The sequence below is a fragment of the Sitophilus oryzae genome, unplaced genomic scaffold, assembly GCF_002938485.1.
Source record: "Sitophilus oryzae breed Bouriz unplaced genomic scaffold, Soryzae_2.0 scaffold_847_pilon_pilon, whole genome shotgun sequence".
Lineage (NCBI taxonomy): Eukaryota > Metazoa > Arthropoda > Insecta > Coleoptera > Curculionidae > Sitophilus > Sitophilus oryzae.
The window spans coordinates 1,619,633-1,644,518 of record NW_022147469.1 but is presented as its reverse complement, the minus strand read 5'-3'; the positions used below and the strand labels follow the sequence as shown (position 1 = coordinate 1,644,518).

Here is a 24,886-nt window from a genome sequence, read left to right as displayed (position 1 = left end):
AAAAGAAATTATGCGCAGGTTGTCGGATTCATGTGTTTTAATTTCCGATCAATATTCAACGTTTGTATTGTCATTTAATGTTTTACGGTATCGGGAAAATGAACTACTTTTTTATGGTTCTTTACTAGGAAACGTAATATTTCAAATTACTTTTTGGTGTTTATTTATCGAGAAAGTAATTTGGTGAGCTCTTAAAATATAATAAATACTTATTTAGATTAATTTATATAGTGTATTCATGATAATTGGACACATATAAGAAAATAATTATAGTAGGTTTCTCCAGAAATTTCTTGATAAAAAAGCTGTACAGGGTTTAAACTGCGTCAACAAAAAACATCAATTAGAAGAAACATTTTCCATTGCCTGCTTTTTAATCAAAATTTTTCGGTTTTTCCTTTAATTACGATATTATTTATTCCATGCCTTTCTTTAATTACGATATTACCACAGACTGTTTTTTACAAAAAATACTGAATAATTAACGAACTCATTATAAACAACAATAAAGAAAAAATCCGCAGCGTACCATTATGGGGTAACGTAAAATACTCCCGGGGAATTAAGCTGAAAGAGAGTAATTCTATTTAATAGCTTTGTTTAAAATAATTGCTACCCTGGCTCGTTTTTCATATTAAATTTTTACTGAATTTTTTTCACCACCGCCAATTACAGGTATAACTAAATTATATAATTACGTTTTGAAATAGACTAAAAATAAAAATAATTAGATAAAAGTAAAATAGAAATACACAAACCGGTTTTTCTTCAAATACGCTAATAAATAAATTGGCCGAAAATGGAGACAATGGATTACCTATTGCCGTACCTTTCGTTGTTCAAAAAACTTGAATTAAATTGACAAGAAGCTCAAAGTATATTTTCTTTATTCAATATCATGAGACTTTTCTCGGTGGAATGTCAATCGTGCAGTATTAATATCATGTGTTCATCAATTCATGTGTTCATATGCCGAAAGTTTTTAACGTATTTATGGAAAATTGTTTGATATGTAAAAATTAGAATAATATTCTGCTAAAAGTTATAATATGTGGTGTTCAGTTTAATAGATATGTGGGTATGCCCGTGTTTATCAGTGGCGGCTCGTGGTCATTATTGTAGAGAAAAATAAAAAATAAATTTTAATATTATACAGGGTGTCCCAGAAATAAGCGCAAATATTTTAAGGGATGGTAGATCTGGTCAAAAAAACATATTTTTTCTTTGCCATTTTTAAAATAAATTGAAAATAACCGAGTTATTTCACTTTGAAAGTTTTAAAAATAAATTGCCACATTTTGAGAGCCGCCGGGGGAAATCGGCAATTTCCCGGATCTCACCTTATTCGCCGCCCGCTGTTGCTGCGACTAGAAAGTCTTAAAAACTACTCGCAAAATTCCATAACACTAAGTGGATGATCGCCAGTAGCCATACTTCCCACATTTCCCAAATTAAATTAAAAGAAAAAAAACTTACCAAACATTAAAAAATATCCCAATAGAAGATCGATATAATTGCAAAGCTTTTTTTTTCATTTTACCAGTCTTAAAACTGCCCTTAACATTACACTTAACTTCACTACAATTCTTAACAACACTAGAACTTTGATGCCACCTGAGGATCCAAACTTCCAAAATCCCTCAAATACTGAACCATACTCACAGCTCACAGAGTTTACACTTGATAACGGTAAGCGATCCTTCAAAAGCGATAATCAAAATAAATAAAGACAATGGAAGTCCGAAATTCTTTTACTTTCAATATACTCACATAGGTTCGAGCATTCGTGATCTGTCTATTCGAATACTATTCGGAATAAAGCCTCTTAGCTTCCGCAGCCCCTTCACCTGCCAGGGGGAAGTATGCAAAATTCACACTTTAGGTAGAGTTTAGAAGCATATCCACCTTCTTCGGATTTGTATAGGCCATCGCGATTTACCGATACCGATACCGATTACCGACACAAAAATATGCACTAACGAACATTTTAAAGATAATCGCCGATAACTTTCTGGAGTTTTAAAAGCTCGACACTATTAGAACGATTTCTGATAGTCGAACGTGCTGATCACAAACCTTATTTATTAACCAAACCAAAATTTAACTCTATATCTACTATAGACATCTATAGAATAACGGATTAAGCAATTTTTGTGAACGGACAATCGGCACTGTGGCGCGCAAGGCAAGTCGTATTAGACTGGAGCGATAGAGGGCCCTACTGCTCTTAACGGTATTTACGATTTCTCGGGGGTTCCCAAAATCATTTAAAGAATGTAAACAAACCAAAATCAACATATGTTGTAGGTGTATTCGTGTATCGTGCGTGTATCGCGTAAAGTTTTGGCACTTTTGGTGTAAAATCATTAATTTTCTTTTGTAGGAGAGTTCAGTAGAGGTTTTAAATAGTTATTAAAGCAAGTGGTAGTTTTTTAACATTTTTTGTTGTATTTGTGAGTATAGTGTTTAATGTGAAACATTTTAAATAATATTTTGCAAGTGATAGATTTGTGATGTTCAGATTATTAGATATTTGGGGTGTATGTGTAATGGTATATGATGATTATGAAATAGAAAAATAAGAAAATTAGGTTACTTTATCAGCTGTATTTACATTCCAAGTTATGCGACTCTGTTGTATAAACGCACATTAAAATTGTGATTGTGACTGTGCTTATGCTTAAGACAAAAATTATGATTATGATTACCACTATGTTGTAGCCCATTAAAATTATTTCTGTAAATTTATAAACATTTCGAATGTGGGTATGGTAGGAAGTGGCAACATTGCATTCTCTCCGAGATTCTCTCTATGCACGGTAAACGAATTCCTGGAGGGTGAACAGTGGCACTTAAAAGTTTTTCAAATTTTTCCGGAAAATGTCAAGAAAAACATAAAATTTTCAACATTTTTTTTTCGCAAAAAAACCTCATAGGCGTGGTTCTAGGGTTGAACTATACTACCAGTTAAAATATTTGCACTCATTTCTGGGACACCCTGTATAGGCTTAATTTAATATAAACGTTGAGACCGAGACTTTGAGTCTTTTTTTATACTTCTTTTTAGTATTTTGGACGCTAAGTACAAATCCGCTATCAGAATTACGCCATCACATCTCATTTTGTTTCTAACTTTAAAAAACTTGGTGAAAATCCGTAAAAATTCAAGGAAATGTAGTAGGAAAAAATAAAAAAAATCTCATGTAGAACACCATAACCTAATGGAAATGGGCCTGCTAACTCAAAACATCCATCAGAATTGTGTTTGTAAACTCTCTCATGTCATGTCAAACTCTCTCATGTCATGTCTACAACATACATGTCTCATATTTTTTCTAAGCTCAAAAAACCTACCACAAGTCATGATTTTCAAAAATCGCACGGATCTTAACCAAAATCGTTATCGCTGATCATGAATCTGACGTCGGATTGGCAGAATTCAAAATGGCGGATCCATTATGGCAGATGGGAATTTTAAAAAATGCACGGACTTGCACAAAAATTTGTATATGGGAGTTTTTTGTTTTGTTAGACAAACATATTAGAGCAACTATCGATAATATTTAGTCTATACGTCCAAATGTGCATTAACTAGCTAACAACCACTGTTAATGGAAAATCGATACACCGAACTCTTTAGAGGTAATATTTGCATACATTAAAACAATAATTAGAGCTATTGTTGGCAAAGCCTGCATATTCCAGTATACAAAATGTATAATTTGTCTCTTAGTTCCCATTTATTTATCGTACTACAAATTGTAATTGAAATTAAACCCAATATTTTATATTTATGATTTGTGTCCATTTAAACCTTACCATAGTATAAGGAAACTAGTAGCTTTACTCTTTGTCAAATCCTTTGTTCTTTTTCTGCCACTTTATATGACCTTGTTCTCGCCTCCCGTGACCACTGACGTAGCTGTATAGTCGTGGTCTATTAACTAGGCAAAGTATAGTCGTTACACTCGCCGAAAATATGAGTTCACAATAAAATAAAATAAAAAAAATTGATCACCGAGTAAAAACTTGCTTGAAAACAGAATATTTTCGCATTTCGTGTAGGTAACAATTTTTCTGTACCTGAAAATCTTCTGATGGGAAGAAATGCGGAAAAAATATATAATGACATATTTTGTCACATTGTGACACCCTGTATATATTGAAACATATGAATTAAACTTTTTTCACATCTTCGACAACGACGACGATATTGGACTTCCTCGCACTAATGGGCCACCCTGTATATTTACGGTGGTTTAAAGTTAGGTGTTTTCTTCCCTCAAATATAAACTCAATATTTTGTCTATAATATTTTGAATATTGTTATATTACGACCACTTATAATAAAAATAAATTAAAAAAAAATAAAAAAAAACAGTCCACTAAATTTATAAGAGATTATGCTATTATAAAATTCTTCCAATTAAAAAATATGAATAATTTGCGGAGACTTTAGATGTACAAAATATTTACTCTAAAATTGTTTCAAAAACCAATCTATATCAATTATCTTGTAATTTATAATTGGAATGAAAATTTTATGGCAAATCCCTTGACCAAAAATATTTTCATGCGCATATTTGAGACGACCTGTATATTTAAAAAACTATTTTTAAAATGTGCCCACATGCTAAAAAAAATAATAACATTTAATTAATTACATAATATCTCAGCTTCTAAAATAAACAAATATAATTAAATGTTTATTATTTTATATAATTATCTGATAGTAATTATAATTACTATCAGCTTACCGATTTACATCAGATGGAAATCTAACAGCGTTTTCACATGCGACGGAGCGTCCGCGACGGACCGTCCGTCGTGTTTTTTCAAGATAGCCGTCGAACAAACTCCGTCGGACGGAGCATACGCGCCCATGTGAAATTGTTCCATATAAACTCATAGTACTTGTTCGAAGTGGCAGACGCTCCGTCGCGGACGGTCCGCTCCATCTGAAAGCGCTGTAAAAAAACTCACACAGTAAGGCACTCATTTTTTGTCAATCCGTCTCTGTGCTGGGACGCAACGCTCGAACCTCGCAGCTCGACGGACGGAATTCAGCTGAAACGCTTTCCAATCTGCCGATATTCGACAGATTGCAAAAACTGGCAGAAAATATTTGCGAGAGTGCAACTACTCTTTTCCTTAAACTATGACCTTACCAAGGATTATACAAAGTTGGTTTAAAATTATTTCCGAGTTTTTGCATATACAGTATGTCCCCGGAATGTCTTTATAAGAGGAAAAACTCTTTTATTGAGATTTTGATAAAAATGCATTCTTTATAAAAAAATTTGCTTCTTCTAAAATATTTAGTCTGGTTTATACTTTTACAAATTTCCGTACCGTTTTAGAGAAAATTAAAAAAAAACATGAAAATATGGTTGATTTTCCTAAAAATCAAAAGGCGTTTCTATCGTAATATAATTTCGATTTCATTCTTTGATAGATGGTTATTATTAATTTTGATTAACGTCATATTATTTGCTGTTGTAAATGTTTACATTTTCTGGTAACTATTATCTCCCTTTCCGGAGCATTGCACTAAATAAAATTTGTGCTTCTTTAACATCTCAAGAAGGCACGAAAATGCGACATTATTTACAATTTTATCAATACTAATATATCAAAGAATGAAAACGAAATTATATTACCATCGAAACGCGTTTTGATTTTTAGGACTTTAGAAAAAATTCAACTATATTTTCATATCTTTTAAATTTCTCTAAAACGGTTGAGAAATTTAAAAAAGTATAAACGGGATTAACCATTTTAGAACAAGCAAATAATTTTATAAAGAATACATTTTTTCAAAATGTCAATAATAAAAAAGTGTTTCCTCTTGTAAAGATAATCCGGGGACATAATATATACAGGGTGAGTCTTAAATAATTTCAAATATTTAAAGAGGAAATATTTTTTGACCCTTAACAGGTCTATATTTTTTTTCAACAGCAAAGGCAGTAGCATAAATTTAGAGGAAGACAAAAACATAAAACATTCAGTGGTTCTCAAAATTTAAGCAAAAATGCATTTCCGTATATCAGAGTAAAATAACTTTAATTAACCTAAGAATTACCAAATTTTAATAGATATAGATACTTGAAGTTACTTTGAATTTATTAACCACCACACATAAAATTATTAAAAATAAAAAATGTTTTGTATTAAAAGAAATGTCAATCCGAAAAGGTCAAACTTTAAGTACACTTAGAAACTTTGTAATTTAAATTTCTTTCCTTTGGGATCTTTGAAAGTTGAATAGTTTACGAAGTTTTTAATGATAAGTAACGGTTCTTTCTAGTTGTGTAATCAATATTCCTCTTTGATATTAAAAGAATAAGAAAGTTTTACAAGAAATTACATATTTTATTAAAAATATAAATAAGTAATACTTGATAACAAGGGGCTTAGAAAATAAGTACAAAGGGAAATCCCTAAAACAAACATATCTAATTCTTTAACTAAAACATTTTTCCAGTAATATAATTATCTTGATGAAAAAACATAACAGATAAAAACATAAAAGAAATTTCAAAACTTAATACTAATAATAAAACTTAATAATTAAATTTCAAAACTTGAATCTATTTGATAACAAAGAGTGTATCGTCGGCTTTATGATGAAAAGGCGTATCTCAATTTTTGCTACTTTTCAGGAGAGCAATTTAAAGAAAATCACTTGCTTTATTTGGCCAATAAATGTAAAGTCTTTAATTTTTTAATAGTGTTTTTGTATTAACAATTCAACGGAGACATTGAGGAAACGTCCTGAAGATAAATTGTGCGTAAATTCTAATAAATAATTTCTTTTTAGTTGTTTAATAGAGATAGGCCTTTTTGTTATAATAATAATAAATTTATTTCCGAACGAATAGTATATACATACGCCCATGTAAAATAAATTTAAAAATGATGGTAAAGTGTTCTTAATAAGGAAAAAAATACAATATTCACATTATGGAATACATACAAGAAAATACAATACATACATACAGAAAAAATCTGAAAATCACCAAAAAATCAGAAACAAATATTTTTAAATACTTTTATTCGCGTTGGATTAGATCAACTGAAAACAAAGACAATTTTCATTCCAAAAGCAAAGACAATAATCAATTAAAATACACTTATCTAGCTTATTTTAATAATATTGTTTTTTATACAAAAATACATTTTTTTAACTAATATATTTTTAGTAGCGATGGGAACTATCGAATGAATTAGACTATCGAATGGTTAATGAATGAATGATTTCAACTATCGAATGGTTTTATTCGAATAAAATCATTCATTCATTTGTATACTAAAGCATATGTGACAACCTTGCCGTGCGACTAAATGGTTATCGTTGAGCCACGACTATCGAATGCTTTTGATAAATGAAATTTAGTATTCGTTTGATTTTTGTATGCGTCAGTGCATTATTAGTTCTTCCAAATTTTTATAACTTTCCCGTATAAATACTGTGCTATTGTTGCGTTTATTAAAATAGTTAAAATACTAAAGTAGTAGTTATTTTTTAATTTTATTTATTGACGATTGTGTGCATGTGCAGGTGGTCAAAATTTTTCCGAAAATTTGTGTGGTTTTCCGTAGTCCGATCTTTCAATTATTTAATTTTATATGGTATATAGTCTATTTTTTAATGGGATATTTTGAGAAGTAGCAATTTTTAAGAGAGATGAGATGAACTTACAATTAATTTTAAAAATTCATATTTGTATTTTAGATGTTTTAATAATATGAATTAGTTGAACTTAATAATCATATTTAAGTAATGTGGTTAAGTAAATGGTTATCGAACTGAAACTATGGGGTGAGAAAATTAAAATGAAAGTTTTACACATGCCAATTTAAAAAAAGAGTTAACGATGTTTGTATTTTGTTTATGCTAATTCTCTTACATGTAGTTTTTTGCAAAGAAATATTTCATTTATTTTTTAAATTAAATGCAAGTGGTGGACCGTAAAAGTAAATATAATTTTTAAATAGTAATATAAAGCACCTAATATAAATAATTTTGATTTCTAATTTTTTATTTATATTTTCCTTCCATTACACTGCATGCTTAGAAAATTAATAAATGTTTATATTTCATGATTTTAAAATTTGTTGGTAATATAACAAATTAGTTCTGTAATTATTATTATTTAATAAACCAACGTTGCCACACACAAAAAAAATTTAGAGACTATATTACTTATTTTTAAATAGGATTTAATATAAATAATTTTGACATCTAATTTGTTGTTTATATTTTGCTACTACTTAAAAAAAATATTTATATTAAATGATTTTAAATTATGTTGTTAATAGGTATAACAAATTATTACTGTTATTATTATTTATTAAACCAGTCTTTGCTTAAAAACATAAAAACTTTAAAAATCATTTTCCTACATCCAAATTAACAAGTATTATTGCAGTGTAACAACAGAATATTAACAAAAAAAATGCAGAATATATAGACATACTATCCCTAACTAACTAAAGCCAAACAATCATATTCTTTGTTAATATCAACTAATACCAAAATATGGCAACAGCGCCCCTCATAATGTATTTTCTGTGTAAATACTAGCACCTCATTAAAAAAAATAATGTGTCCTTATCTATATCTGACTCCGCAAAAAATCAAAGATGCCGGCTTCTTTCATAGCATTGCCACCGACCGCTGTCGGCTTTCTCGGAAAGAAACCTACGTCGCCGGGCGACAACTAAAATTCAGTTAGTATTTTATTATAATCGATCCTGACGAATAAATGAATTTCATAAATGAATAAATGAATGAATTTTATAAATGAATGGTTTTTGCTGCCGAATTACTAGAATACAATATTTCAAGGCAGATGACGCATCTATTCGATAATTTTTATTCGAATAGTTTTCAAGGAATATTTTCTTACTAACTATCGAATTATTCGAATGAATTGCAACTATCGAATGTTTCGATAATATTCATTCGATAGTTCCCACTACTAATTTTTTGTAATTATTCAGTTAATTGAGGGCATTAATACAAGGCATTTAAACTCACGGTCCATTTAATAAAAACCAAACTAAATAAAAACAAAACATGTTTCTTCATTCGTGCCTTTTTGATACAAATAACTGTGGACTAACAGTTTCTGTTTTCCCTGTTCAATGATAACAAATTCGACTTCCATTCTACGTGTTTATGCAGGATGATGACAGGCACAATAAATGCAATTTTCCAAAAATTGACAGGGATGACAATGCCAATGGCCTGACAATGATAATGAGATAAAAATTATTGTATTTTTTGGGCAAGTTTTTCGTTCGCTAAAATGTTCTTAGGGAAATTATAATTTCGGGGATTTTTCCATTAGGGCAATTTTCGTTTCGTTGTTTTGTTTTCGATCAATTTTTCTTCGGCCATTTATTCTCGGACAATCTTTTGCACACCCGATACAGCTATGTGCAGAGTCTAGCTCATTCTAACAATGGTTCTTGGCAAAAAACAGACTCAAAATCACACTGTAAAAGAGAGCTGCTGCCTTGATAAAAGTTTTATTTTGTCCCAAGCAACCATCAGAAAATAATTAGGTAGAATGGTGTGATTTTCTCTCGCATGCATTTTCATAACTTAAAACAAAAGGACCTATCTCAAATTCCATCTTTCTTGTAGTATAACAATTGGTATAAAAATTGATATAACAAAGAGCCCTATCTCAACATACGTCTCTTCGTCATAACGAAGAATTGTAGTATTTGAGATGGGGCAAATTTTTAAACGAATATAAAATGAAAAAGGTACAATATTGAGGTGCGCAAATTCGCTATGTTAAAATATGACCGATTGGGCATGTCACGACGTTGATATCTCAAAATCGCCAAAAATCGAGATACGCCTTTTCGTCATAAAGCCGACGTATGACAATCCAAATAGTAGCTGAGCAATAAAAAAATAATACTACGTTATAGCCTTTAAATAAATTCCTTTTTTGTTACTTAAATGTATGTACATTTATTTTATCCTACCTAAAAAGAACATACATTTTCTGCCCTCTAACTGGCGGCAAACTACGAGGGCACAATTTACGGTTTGCCCACAGGGCTGTGCAATTCTACTCATTAAACACCCGCAAGAGCGAAGGGGAATTTGTTTGCAGGCCCTGTAAATTGCTTTGTCGACCAAAAAAATTTGACTATTAGATTAAATACACCTGTTAGCAATTGTCGGTTGGTGAATCGGAGTCTGGGGTTGCTCGTTCGATTCCCTTTAAACGGTTTTCGTCCCGGCGACGTGTTTATTTACGACCGATTAAGCGTTCAGAGTGTGCAGGCCCTTGGGCGGAAGCAGCTCGAAAGGGGGTAATTAAGTGAAAAATTGTAATACAAGCTTTTCATTGAAATGCTGGTTTGGAGATCGTTAAAGTAAATATTTTATTAAAAATGCTTATAAATACATGACAATGCAATTGACTACATGAACTGCACTTTTGAAAGTTGCTTTGTTAAACGAAGAGATAAATAATTTTTAGTATCATATTTTAACTAACGAGAATATTCAGAAGTAAACGAGAGTAAATGAGAATATCCAGAGAATTAAAAGAGAGCATTGCAAGAGAGCAATATGGAATATATTGAGAAATAGGAAGAAACCAATAAATGAGTACATACAGTATATAAAACATACGTCCGAAGAATGGGAAAGATACTTCTAAAAACTTTATAACTCATCGGAAACCAAGTCATTACCACAGAAAATACATAATGAAAGCGAAAATGTTAACCAACTCTAAATTTAAACCATTCCTGCGGAGAGAATACAGACAAGAATATACCATCCGAATGGAAAGAAAGCATCTTGATACCAATTTTTAAGAAAGGAGAAAAAGCAGATCCACGCAACTATCGGGGTATCAGTTTGATGAGTGCTGTACAAAAACTGTTTACTAAAATTTTAGCAGAAGAAGTAATGTCAACCGGAATTTGTGAAGAACAACAAGGATTTAGAAATAACAGGTCTGCAATATATGCCATATCCGCCATATAACATATAACCGAAAAAGCCATAGACTTTAATAAGACAGCTTTTATGTGCTTCATTGATCTTATTAACTGAGTCCAATTAACTCTGATGTCATACCCCTACTGCAAAAAAGGAGAATTCACTCAAATATAATAAAAGTAATCGAAGAGCTGAATATCGAGAACTACAGTACGTCTGTCCATTCTGCAGCTACGGGGTATCCGTGAGAGGGGGGAAACGATATTCTCTCGATGTTTTTCGTAAAAAATTAGACGACGCGTCCCATCAATAAAAATTCGACAAATTTGCAAGTAACCAATAAAATGAGTGGGCGGAGCGATTTGCGGTGACGTACTCGTCAAGTCAACGTATAAAATATATTGCTGTTTATTTAAATATTTTTTGTCCGCATTCCTTTCACAGAAACAGATCCAACAGACGTACTGTACACATAGGTAAGAGCGACCAATAAACTAAGCAGAAAAACAGATGTGACACCCTGAATCAGACAAGGAGATGGCTTAAACCCAATCCTGTTTATTATTTATAAATTATTATTACTTATTACATCATAATGGATGAAATCAAAAATGAAGTAAAGCAAGCTGGGAGAGGATATCGACTGAGAGATAAAAAATTAAAAATAATATGACATGCTGACGATGCAGTAATCATATCTGAAGACGAAGATAACTTACAAAAGCTTCTATATAAGTTCCATCAAACGGCAAAACTATTTAATATGCAAATATTCGTGAAAAAAATCCCTTACAATATCTAGAGAGCCTAGAAGATGCAAACTCGCGATCTACGATCAGAGTGTAGAACAAGTGATGTCAATTAAATATCTAGAACATTATGAGCAAGTTATAGCAATTTTAATTCCAATTTCCATAATATAATCTGGTAAATAATGAATTCTATAAGTATTCAAACCTAAACTCAAACAACTGCATACTCGCTTCCAATTGCCTGTCACTTGTAAAAAACATATTTTTTACTTAAATTTCAGCTAAATTTAAAACTGAAAAGCGTACCTTTTTTGATTTCATATTATATTATTAAATAAACAAAATAAATTTTATTGTCCCTAAAATGTATTTCTAATTTGTAGAAATATTTTATATTGAATTCTTTCATATAAACAGGTATTTCGATTTTACTCCCTTATAGAGAAAATCATTCATTATTTGCCATTTTTGGTATGTATTTCTGCTACAATATTAAAATATAGAGATTGTCATAAACTCAACGTATTTTTCATTTAAAGGTATTTTAAATATTTTAATTAAAATATATTTGACAAATAACAGGATAAATAAAAGCTAATTATACTGTTGCTAAATATAATCGTTAAATATTTATTTGTTTCAGATTATATTCTATAGAGACTGATTGAATCGTAGTCTTATAAAACTGTGCTTGAAATTATTTTATTCACTTTGTTCGAAGTATAGTATAATGAAAAAAAAAGCAAAGATTTCAGTTAACGTCTCCTTTTTGCTGCCAGGGCTAATCTGGACGGGGCCTATTTTGTTTACGCGGAATTCGAACCGCGGTCCTCGGCCATATCATGGTCAATGGCTTACCGACTTGGCAAGGGTCTAAATCGACTCTTACTCACGAGATATCCGATCTCATCCGGCCTCGAACCGGCGTGAATGAGCAGTGTGTGTCAATAAATTTTACACTTTTGCCTTTATTGGACAACAGCACGATACAGAGTTTCGAACCGGTCACCCGTCCATCTACTAGTATTGCCTTACGTCGCTTGACTTCGGTGTTCTAATGGGAACCTCTGTTTCGACGTAGCTGGGCGGTTGCCCTATAGTACAATGAAAAATATTTTAAAAGCGGACTAAACTTACATTTTTTCATATTTTACATTATTTGTCACTTTTAGTAATCTTCTTCTTCTTCTAGGGCAGATCCATTAATGGATGTTTGCGATAACATTTTCCATTGCTTCTCTGTTCCGGACGGTGTGTATTAATGACTGTATATCGTGTAGCCCTGTCCACTGTCTAATATTCCTCAGCCAAGACATTTTCTTCCTTCCGATACCCCTCCGGCCTTCGATCTTGCCTTCGATCAACAAATGCAAGAATTGATATTTGGGGTTTCGCATTATGTGCCCCAGGTTATTTTGGTGATCATCTTAGAGGAATAATCCAAAGTGATAACTGTAGATCCGTTATAATTTTTCTTTCATCAATGAAAAAAGATACACCACGCTTCCATACTTACTGCCTTTACTCGCTGACGAGTATTTGACACGCATCAAAAGACGGTATCGCAAGGTATTTTCTTTCATGAGCTTTTCTGTGACTTAAAAGCCCGATATGTGAAGTTATCTCTCTTCCGCACCTAAAAAACTTCCAAAAACTTTGTCTACCACCTTCAAATAGGCGAATTCATGTTTAACAAATGCTGTAAATTCAAAATGTCTGCATTTACATTAAATTCTTTTTCTCTTATTTGAAATATTAAGTAATGCCATTTGTAATTACTGATAAAACGTTAAAAGCAAATTGCATTTAGGGATTAATTTTAAAACATTCGTACTTTCATAGCGTGCGTGTTTAAAGCATTTTCTGATTGTGGTGATAGCGTGCTAGGTTCAATATAAAACATTTTCATTTCAATACAAATAATTGTAATATTGGTGTTGGATTTAAAGCTATTTTATAAATCAAGCAATGTGGGGAAATGTTGCAATGCGCTAGAGATTATGATTTTTAAAATATATATTGAATTAATTTATAAAGTTTTATTAAAAGGTTTAAAATATGTTATTGAAAATTGTATTTTATGGTTTTTACATAACTTGAACTACGAGAAACTAGACACTACTTTACGAGTTTCACTGTATCACTAGTATAACTGAATCGGACATTTGAGAAAGGGGCCAACTCCAAAATTTTCAAAATCCCGCTTTTATCGGCTTTCGAATGTAACGCTCTAGACGCATGTTCTGTGTGAAAACGAGCCATCTTTTGATACCCAAGTAGCAAAATTACGTTGTTCAACGTAATCACAACGTCGCCAGGAGCAACCCAACGTTGTTGGACAACGTCGAAGCGACGTCTAAGCGACCCATATTTGCACCAAAATGGTGGATGTTTTTAGGGTCGCGACAACGTCGCCAACGTTGGCGACGTAGTACGTCGTGTGCTAAAAGTTGTTTTTCATGCCGATTCGCGATATTTTGGGGTTAGAGTTAAAAATATTCGTCGTCAAATATTACTATATTCAACCATGGGGAAACCAAAATGAATGATGTATGAATTAGAAATGGAATATATTATGCTCCATTAAGAAATAACTAAGTGAATTTAACTTCGACAAATCTGCAAAGTTTTGAGATGTCGGCAATTGAAATTCATCAACGAAAATTAGTTTACTGTTGAAAGTGACCATGATACTTCGAAATATGGCAAAACCCCTTTTTTACTTCCTAGTTTTAATTTTAAAATTATAGTTTACTAGGTTAACCTATTATTTGAAATTGTAACATGCGATTCATAACGACAATTTGACACGAAATACCAAGTGTGTGGTACTAAATTATTCATAAAAAAATCTTCTTCCAAAAATATGCTAATAAGCCACCCTTATTCCATTTGAAAAAATTGAGATATGATTAAAAATACGATTTGGGCATCTTTTAACCGGCCAGGACAAGAAACTAAAAATATTACACAATCAAACCTATTTTTTAAAGGCTCCTTGACAAAAAATTAGTGTTTTTCACACAGCCATAGCACTCTAGATTGAAATTTAAAATACGATTTTTTTAAGCGAAAATGTCAAAACTTGACATATGACAAATCAGAGAAAGTCATATCACAAGAGTGTTATTTTCTATTGAATAAAGTAAGAAATATCCAGGGTGCCATTTAAAAATCAAAAGTTATAGTCATTTCCGGTGAAATAGGAAGTGACCGAAACAATTGAACACGTCAATCAATCCTAATTTACCTATGTCATACGCTAACATACCCAATCTCGTAAAATGTCAGCTAATAAAAGGACGATAGCTACCTTAATAGACACAATAGAAAGTAAAAATTAGAAATATAAATAAATAAATTTAAAAAGTGATTGTCATAGTTAGACAAATTGTGAAAAATATAAACTACTCAAATCAATTATGGCATATTCTCTAAAGAAATTATTAATTAAAAAACAAGGCATTTTGAATTCCCTGACTTACAGTTTTAAATAGTTTGGATACTGTGAAGGCAATTTCGAAACAGTAAGCCTACGCGTTGACCTGTGATTTTTAGTCGGCCGACTGTTTAGTTACAAAAGTGAAAACAATACAGCTCCATAAGGATATATTGGTTACAAATATGCAACTAAACGTCGGTCGATTAAAATTGCTTGTTAGTGTATAGCCTAAGGCTACGCAATGCAATCAAATATTGGGCCAATCGACTCCATAAAAATTTATTGTTTTCACTTTTGAAACTAAATAGTCGGCCGACTAAAAATTACATATCAGTGCGTACCCTAATTATCCCAAAAAACTCACAAGAGAATGGCAGAAAAATACAAGCTTCATTTAGAAATATCTAATAATTACATTTATTCAAATATGCGATTTAAATAGTTTGGAGTTTTGAGTAGTGTATTTTAATTTAAAACATGTAACTAATATTTTCGACTTAGATATCAGTTTTTCAAGTTTCAGTTCGCTTTAACCTTATACAGGGTGTCCCAAAAATAAGTGCAAATATTTTAACTGGTAGTATAGTTAAACCCCAGAAACACACCTATGAGGTTTTTTTCGCGAAAAAAAAATTGAAAATTCGGAATTTTTTGGATTTTTTTAGTTTTTATTTAAAAACAATATTTCTTAATAATATGGCAACATAGGTAGTAGATTAAATTTAAAAGAAAGAAAATCCAGAAAAGATCGAGTTGTTCTCAAAATTTTAGCAAAAAATCATTGTTTTGAAAATTTTCAAAGTAAAATAACTCCGTTATTTTGGACTTATTTGAAAAACGATAAAGAGAAAATATGTTTCTTTTATGTTCCAAACCAAACCATCCCTTAAAATATTTGCACTTATTTCTGGGACACCCTGTATTACTTAATTTAATAAATAATTCCTCACAGACAATTAATCATTAAAGAGTCGTTTATAGGTTTAGAGTGCGATACTTTTACAGTATTTTAAGTATAAAATATCCCTTGCAGTTAGTAAATATCGTTATAACACGGTTTGTCACTCTCCCTTTTCTCACACCATAAACACTAATTAATCTAAGGCTTCTTTCCCAAGCGGAAGACCGTCTTACCTCTGGCACATCCATCACCGCCCCTGCCCAGCGGACACAGGCACTTGGCCGTCTCCTCGTCGCTTTCCAGGTGACAGCCGCCTCCAGGGCCGCAATCTAGCGTGCAGGGCCGCACAGTGGAAATGGGCAGGGTTGATCTGAGGAACGCCGAACTTTCCGAAGTGAGTTTCTGTTCCAGGCTGGGGCCGAGTGTTGTGAAATTGAAACGTTCTGAAAGAAATATAAAAATAAATGAATTAATGAGTGCTTTGAATATTGAATTTTTAACAATTTTAACATTGAAGATTGGTAAAAAGTATAATCACGAACATTAAAGCATCATTATCCTGAAGTCATCATGGTGGATAGCGTGGTGGATAGTACAGGGTGGCGCCTATATTAATATGTAGGGTAATTGAAAGCAATTTTATAAAAATATATAGAGTTTTACATGGTGGCCCTAAAAAAAGTTACAAATCAAAGTTGTTTTTTTTGTAATGGAATCACACTCTATATTAACTGATTTTCAGATTCTAAAAAAATAAAGGTGAGTTTTATTAAAGAAACATATGCCTAAATTGTAAGGATTTTGACATATTTCACATTTTGTGTAAATGAAGAATAAATTTTAAATTTCAATAACAACTACCTACATTGTAATTTACGCTGTTTAGCCTGATATTTAATTACAATAACCATTGTATGTTAAACCAAATTAAAATTTGATCCGAAAAGTTAAGCAACAAAATTAGTATCGAAAATTGGCCACTTTTAAAAGCAAGTTACTCCTTAATTTTAAATGAAATACACAGTATATTATACCGGTATTCAATGGAGAATTTATATATCTTTAAAATACTATTAGGTTGCCTACCTCTCAGACAAAGATTTTCCTAGTATTTTCATTTTTATGATTTTGCGACAGTAGATCTTTATTATTTGATAAAATCTAGGTGGCTGTGATACACTTTTTGCTAATTTTGTGAAAAATTAGGTATAAATTAAGGATGTAAGGTAAAATACTCAACGGTACTAAAATGATACACTTTTAAAACATATTTTAACTATTACTGAATTAAAACTAGATATAAGCGTATAATTATGACACAAAAATCAGCTAGATGAAATCAAATGCCCAATATGTTTCCTTTCCTGTTCACTACATAAAATGATTCACTTTTCAAAAGACCTTTTCATGTTAAAAGGCATTTGTGGAGTTCTACTTCGAAGAGCAGTCACAATCATTTCTCTCATGTTGTCGACAATAGTTGGTCGAGTTTTATAAACACTACCTTTACCTCCGGTGTTTTCAGGTATAGATAGCGCGTTATAATCCGCCAGATATATTTTATTTGATGGATAGCAGAAAAAAGTGTATCTTCACCTATAGATACGAATATCTATTAGATAAAATAACCTTATCCGTCAGATTTGGGACCTGAACTGCTAAATATCGCTTTATTTGTCGGAGAAAAATTTGACACATTAGGAGATTTTGATTTAATTTAATAAAATTGCTTAACATAACCTAAGACATTGTTACTATTGTAGATTTCGTTTATTTCAATAAATTCGATTTTAGATTATTTCGAAAAGACTTATTATTTCGACCTATTCTGAGTATGTAGCCTGTAATCATTTTAGAACGTATGAGGTATAAACACTAATAAAAACATTGAAATGGTGCAAAAAACTATTGTTGCTAGTGCCGGACTTTATAAGGAGTGTTACAAAATAAAAGGAGCCTCTGTTAGAGCATCAGAACGAAGAGAATGCATTAAGTCAAGATAATAGTAATGAAATATGTACAATTACCGAGTAAAAATATAACTCAACGGCAATTTATAAATTATTTTACTTAAATCCCTTGAATTAAGAACCATTACGTACTAAATAAAGCTCTAAAGTAGGTAAAAAATAAACATAAAAAACATTTACAGCAGAAAAGGCGAAGGCGCTGGGTTATAAACCTAGTCTCCACTAAAAACACGGTTTGACCCAAAATTTTACTATTAAGTTTCATATCTATCTTAATAGTAGATTATTTTCTTTTATCTATGGTTAAAGTTGGACTAATTTTACAGCTATGTTTTAGTAACATCAGACGTATCACAACTACCTAGATTCAAATAATAAAGATCTACTCTCACTAAATCATAAAAATGAAAATATTTTGGAAAACCGTTGTATGAGAGGTAGGCAACCTTAATAATATTTGTGTGTATTAATAGTATTATATTGTGTATTTGTGTTCTGGCGTTTACCCATTTTCTCCACAGAATCTGCATTTGTTGTTGATTCTTAGCTTAAGCTAAGGTTTTTATTATGGAAATATTGTCCTATTAAAAACCCCGTGACAATCCAAAGATCGTTCTTACTGAAATCAAGGAAAATCTTCAATTTTTGTCGGTCGTAAGTCCTGAGAAACATCTTCGACTATCTTAGACTATTGGGGGATTCCCATTCCACGTTACGGATGAATTCTTCCAGGTTCTTGAGTTCTGCTTTAAGTTGGTTTCCACTTAGGAAGCAGAACGGTTCTAGTACAGTTAGTGGAGCGTTCGCTCCTTTTCTAGCTAGATTGTTTGCTTTTTCGTTACCTTTTATCCCTTGGTGGGTTGGCACTCAGAGTAGGAGGACCTTATCTTTGCCTAATTTGTTTAGCTTCTCTAGGCACTTTTTAACCAACTTCGAATTGACGGTTACTGAGTTGATCGCTCTTAAGACTGTTTGACTATTGGATAAAATGGCTATTTCTTTATTCCGATAGTCCCTGTCTAAGATAAGTTGCACGCATCTTTTAATAGCGTAGACTTTTGCCTGAAAGATGCTGGAATAGATGCCCATTGGTTCGAGTATTTAGTTTTGGGCCCAAATATTCCTATTCCTATTCCTACTTTAGTTTTGGGAGTCATCATACTAGCTTATAAATATTGTGAGTGCTAATAATATCTAATTGATATAACAGCATAAATCGCTGCTTTGACAAATTAAAATCAATAAATAAATTCTCAAGACAAATATCCCAAGTAGCATTTATCTGACTTCGAACTGAATCTGACCTGAAGCGACGTCAGACATTGTGCAAATTTAGGTCGGGTGCTGGTGATACGACTGGTGACGTCCAAAATAACAACGTACAAAATAACTAAGTACAGATACGTACAAAATAAGAACGTACCATTTTTATTAATTTCCCAACGTCGTTCCAACATTGGCTTGCACGACGTACCTATACTTGAACTAGCCCGACGTCTACCCGTTGCCCGAATAGGATACGTCTCACTGATAATCCCTAAAGTAACGTCCAATTATATTTTGTTGTATTTTATGTTCATATATTTAACCTAATTTACGTATCTCTATTTACGTCCGTAAATACAACCCATTAAGTAGCATTTGCGGCCTAATAAACATCATGAACATAACCTAATAAAAAGTTTTTGTAAACAAACTTAATTTCTTTTATTATGCCTAAAAAAACACTAAAAAGGCATTTAGACATTCATCTACATTTTATAGAGAGAGGTCGAGGCTTTATCAAAATAATAATAGTAGTAGTGATGTCTTCCCTCCACCCACGAATGCTTTTTATCCGGAAGAGATGCTGCATTACACTGGTGCATCTTAATTTCATTTTTTAGCTTAGGAAAGCAGCAGATCCCATCCTCTTCCCACATGTGAGGTTAGGCTTAAAAAGTGGCTGCTCAATTTTTTATAGACTATCTTAAAAAGTGGCTGCCCATTGTTTTAAAGAGAAAACAAAAACTAAAATATAGTTGCACAAATCCACAAATCACTGATACGCAAAGTGAGGTTACGTGGCGTACTTTGGAATTATATGTCATAATACGATTGCCGGTCGCCCGGTTTGATGACTTCGGTCGTGTGAGACGACTAATATTGGAGACCCGATCGGAATTGGTATATTGGTAGTTCATATTAAGTCGGACACAGAAATCCGCCATTCTTAACAAGTATCCGATTGTCAGCCATTTTAAAATCGTTTTTTATTTTTAAAATTTATATTCACATTTCGATTTCTAGTAGAATAATATTGATAAGGTTGAGTTTGGGAGGAACGACAGTACAGTTTTATGATTAAACCAGCTAGAAAATTAAAAAAATATTTTGCGAGTAACTTTTTTATAGCTATTTTTAATTTCATAAATCTACCTAATTTTGAAGGCGCTCGTTGTTTTCCGGAGCATTTTAATCAGATATATCAAAAAAGTGACTTCCGTTGACAAAACTGATGTCTGGATTAATGATTCAGAATTATTATAATATGAAATTAGATAGGCACTTATAGTTATATTCGAGGAGTGATCATGAATCCATTTGTAATTAGGTAGTTTGGTTAGGTTTTTATGTATTCTTGGTAGCGAATATGAAACCAAACGTAACGTAAGTGCTTAGCGACGAATTTTAAGTGACTAAAATCCAACGTAATATGACGTTGGTAATTGGTAGAATTACATTCCCTATTAGGTCAGATACCGACGTCGAGGCGACCCGAATCTGTATTCCCCATTTAGGTGCAAATAAGGGTCGTCAGGCGGTCGAACCGACGTTGGTACCCGACGTCGGGTTTATTGAACGCGACGTATACCCGACGTTAGATAACGTCCAAATGCTACTTGGGATTATTACCTACAATATATTAAAAAGGAAAAAGAATTAGATATTTTTCCAGTATAATTCCAAAATAAAAATATTTTTTTTATCCAAAGCAAATAAAATTTACTTCCAAACGAAAATTAAATATTTATGTTTCTGCGCTGAATAAATGTTTTTCAAATGATAATATAATCGTAAATAGAAATATATTATTTTTATTTTTTTTTCATTAATTTCGTTTGAAAAATTTATTGTTTTAAATAAATTAAACTTTCAATATGTGTGGTATTGAAGTTTATATAATTGTTAATTATGTGTGCGACACACATATACAGTCTTTTCTCAATATTTGGACTGCGCAATCCAGGCCTTGAGATACAGTATGATAAAAAAACGACCTCAAAGACGGTTGGGCATCTTAGTAATGACGTGGACGGGACATCTTAGAAATGGCATCTCTCGAAACCATTTACTAAAAATTGACATAAAGTTGTCAAAAATTAACACTAATTATAGAAGAATTAAAAAAAGGATTATTTATTTATTTATTTATTCGTGTCAGAAGCATCATCAAGATTACATTTCATATACATATAATATCACATACAACAACAATAACAACAATAATTACATATAATAATAATAATAATAAGTAAAATTGCAAACATAAAAGTTATACATGAAACCACAGTACATTAAAACATAGATATAAAACAAACATAGCATGTATAAACATCATTTGAGACGGAAAACTAAACATATTTTGCCCAGAAGCGGGCGACGTCAATTGCGTTCGACTTTGCTGCCATAAGGTCCTCTATAGTACACTTGGCGGGGCACAGTGGGCAAGTATACATATGTTGGGTGGTTTGTAGTGCTCCACATTCGCAGAGGTTGGAGTCCACATGGTAGCCCCACTTGGCAAGAGTGTCTCTCGATCTCGCTGTGCCCGTACGCAGTCTGTTAAGAGCTCTCCAAGTTTCCCAGTTTTTGTCGCTTCCTGGTGCCAATTGTTCCTTCGGCTCCATCCAATGTTGATTTGAGGTCTTCTCCCAAAGGTCCACATTGGTTCTAGGTTCTTCGTAGTCTTCTGTCGATCGCAGGAAGCTATGCCTTGATTTCAATCGCTGATGAGCGGGTTGGATGCCGTAGAGTAGGTGGCGTTCAGTTGTTGCGTTCAGTTGTTGTTGAAAAAAAGGATAAAACGTTTCCATCTTTTTGGAGGTGTTTCCGTTCGTCTCTTACCCATGGGTTTCCCTTCAAGAGCTATGCGTGGTAGCCTGTTTTCTTCCATGCGTTTTACGTGCGAACCATTGTCCTTTTCTTTGCCTACCCCATCTCACTACGTCCTGTACTCCATATTGTTGTCTGAGATTTGTGTTCCTGATTCTGTCTCTTCTAGTCTTCCCCATTATGGTTCTTAGGTTCTTCATTTTAGCAACCCTTAACATGCTTTTGGTTTTGTTTGTTTCCTCTCGTATTTCTATCTCTCTCTCTCTTCAGTCCTGACCCCCATTAGGGAGTGTAGTGGTCAGCATAACATCATGAATGATTTTTCTCCATGCGCCTCTGTCTTTTGTCATCTCGATGACATCGTGCATTGGCTTGCTACAGCTAGTCGTGAACTGGTCTATCCATCGAGTTGGAGAGCGGCCACGTGGTCTACGTCCCTCCACCTTGCCTTGAATTATGAGTCTTTCCATATTGTCCGGACTTTTCCTCATTATATGTCCAAAATATTTTAGTTGTGATTTTACAGGAAGTCTTACAGAAGTTTACAGAAGTTTTACAGTTTTAGTCGGATTTTACAGGAAAGCCTGTTAGTAATATTAAGTTCATTTATAATGGAAACGTTTGTACGGCGTTCAGTCCATGGGATACGGAGCATACGTCTATAACAATACATCTCGGTAGCATCGATCTTCTTACGTTCCGCCTGCCTGAGAGTCCACGATTCGCAGCCATACGTCAATATTGGGAGTACCAAACAGTTGGCTAGCCGGTTTTTGACGACTCTTGATATCTGGCGGTCTTTCCAGATCTTGGTCAGTCTCCCAACAGCTACCTTTGCCATGTTGCACCTACGCTTCACCTCTTCTTCCGATGTGCCTGTATTTGTCAATATGTTGATCCCAGGTATACGTATGACTTAACGACTTCAAAGCGGTCGATATGACTTATATTTGGATGGTTGCTATGTTGCCTATCAACTATCATGATTTTGGTTTTTTGTGTATTTAGTTCCAGACCGAGCCGATTGCTTTCGTTTTCTACCCTATTTACTAAATTGATTAGCTCTTCTTGACTGCTAGCGAGTAGTGCTGTATCATCTGCAAAGCGTAGATTATTTATTTTTGGCCATTTATTGAAATGCCTCCTTCCCATGTTTCTAGTGACCTTCTCATTATGTATTCTCCGTATATGTTAAATAGTTGAGGAGACAATATACACCCCTGTCTGACTCCTTGATTGAGGGAAAATTCCTTTGAAGCTGAATCCAGTATTCTAACTGATCCTGAAGTGGGTGATACAACTGGATGATAAGTGAAATAAGGTATTGCGGTACCCCCACTTCCTTTAAGATTTTCCACAAGTGCCATCTGACTTTATCGAAAGCTTTTTTATAGCCTACGAAACAAATATAAAGAGAGATGTTGAATTCACTTGCTTTCTCTATGATTTGGCGCATATTCAGAAGATGTTTCCGAGTGCCTCTGCCCTTGGTGAAACCTGTTTGTTCTGCTGGAATTTCTCTTTCTAGAAAAGCTTTCCGTCTTTCATTTATAATTTGCAACATACTTTACTGGCATGTGAGATGAGGGAAATTGTACGATAGTTGCTGCACTTATGTATGCTCCCTTTCTTGTGGAGAGTGACAATGGTGGAGTGTGTCCATTCGTCGGGCCATTCTCCTGTGTGCCATATTTTATTACAGATCAGATGAAGCATTTCTAATCCAGGTTCTTTAACGGCTTTTATTATTTCTGCTGTCATTAGGTCTGAACCTGGTGCTTTATGGTATTTTAATTTGATTATGGCCAATTCAACTTCACTTTTAAGGATGTCCGGTTCTTTCTCTGAATTTTCGTGGTGGTCGACATAGTTATATTCTTCACTGTCTTTGTATAAATCTTCGCAATATGATCTCCATATCTCAATAATGTCTTCTTTTTTGGTTCTTAAAGTTCCATTTTGATCTTCGATTGCCCAATTTCTGGCTTTAAAGTCCCTGGTAATATATTTTATTTTTTTGAAGAGGTCTCTTGGTTGGTTATTTAGACTGCGTCCCTCGATTTCTTTGCATATATCAGAATAAAATTGTTGTTTGTCTCTTCTTGCTCCTTGCTTTATTGCCTTATTCAGGTATTTTAGTTCTTCTTTCTCTTCTTCTGTATGTATGCCTTTCCGGTGGAGAAGTCTTCTGTCTTCGATGATCTGGAATGTCTCGTTCGATAACCAGTGTTGTCGTTTTATCGGTTGATCTTCTTTTTCTGACCCTGTTGCAGTTGTTGTGCATTTTTTGAAAGCTTCCCATATTTCTTGGGCTGTTGTATTTTCTGTTGAGGTAGTCAGGAAAACCTGGGTTCCTTGGAGAATTTCTTCGCTGTTTCTTTTTATTAATCTTGTTGGTGTTATGTGGTTGAAGGGTGTTTTGAGTTTGAGTTTTATTTTGGCAAATAGGAGCTGATGGTCTGATCGTATTTCTATGCCATATGTCATTATTCGTCTGATACAGGTCTTATAAATTTTAATTTGGCTGTCTGTTTGCATGGAAGGGATTTGTCCACACTATTTGCATTAGACATGGCCGTTGCTCTGTTTATTTGACTTCTCAGATGTTTCTTTGGATCTGGGTAGTACGACATATCTACTCCTAGGTATCTAAACTATGAAACTTGCTCAATAATTTTGCTTTCTACTACAAGGTTTGCATATTAAAATCTAGAAAAATATTGAAATGTATAATAACTTAAA

The 24,886-nt window shown here is 32.7% G+C and overlaps 1 protein-coding gene across 1 annotated transcript in view; it reads right to left on the bottom strand.

Moving 5' to 3' along the window:
- The window catches only part of LOC115889797 (pikachurin-like), a 340,782-nt gene that overhangs the window by 229,830 nt on the left and 86,066 nt on the right, over positions 1 to 24,886 (bottom strand). Inside the window, exon 4 of the mRNA XM_030909876.1 lies at positions 16,313 to 16,558. Coding sequence (XP_030765736.1) covers positions 16,313 to 16,558 — 246 coding nt within the window. The remainder of the gene's footprint in view (positions 1 to 16,312; positions 16,559 to 24,886) is intronic.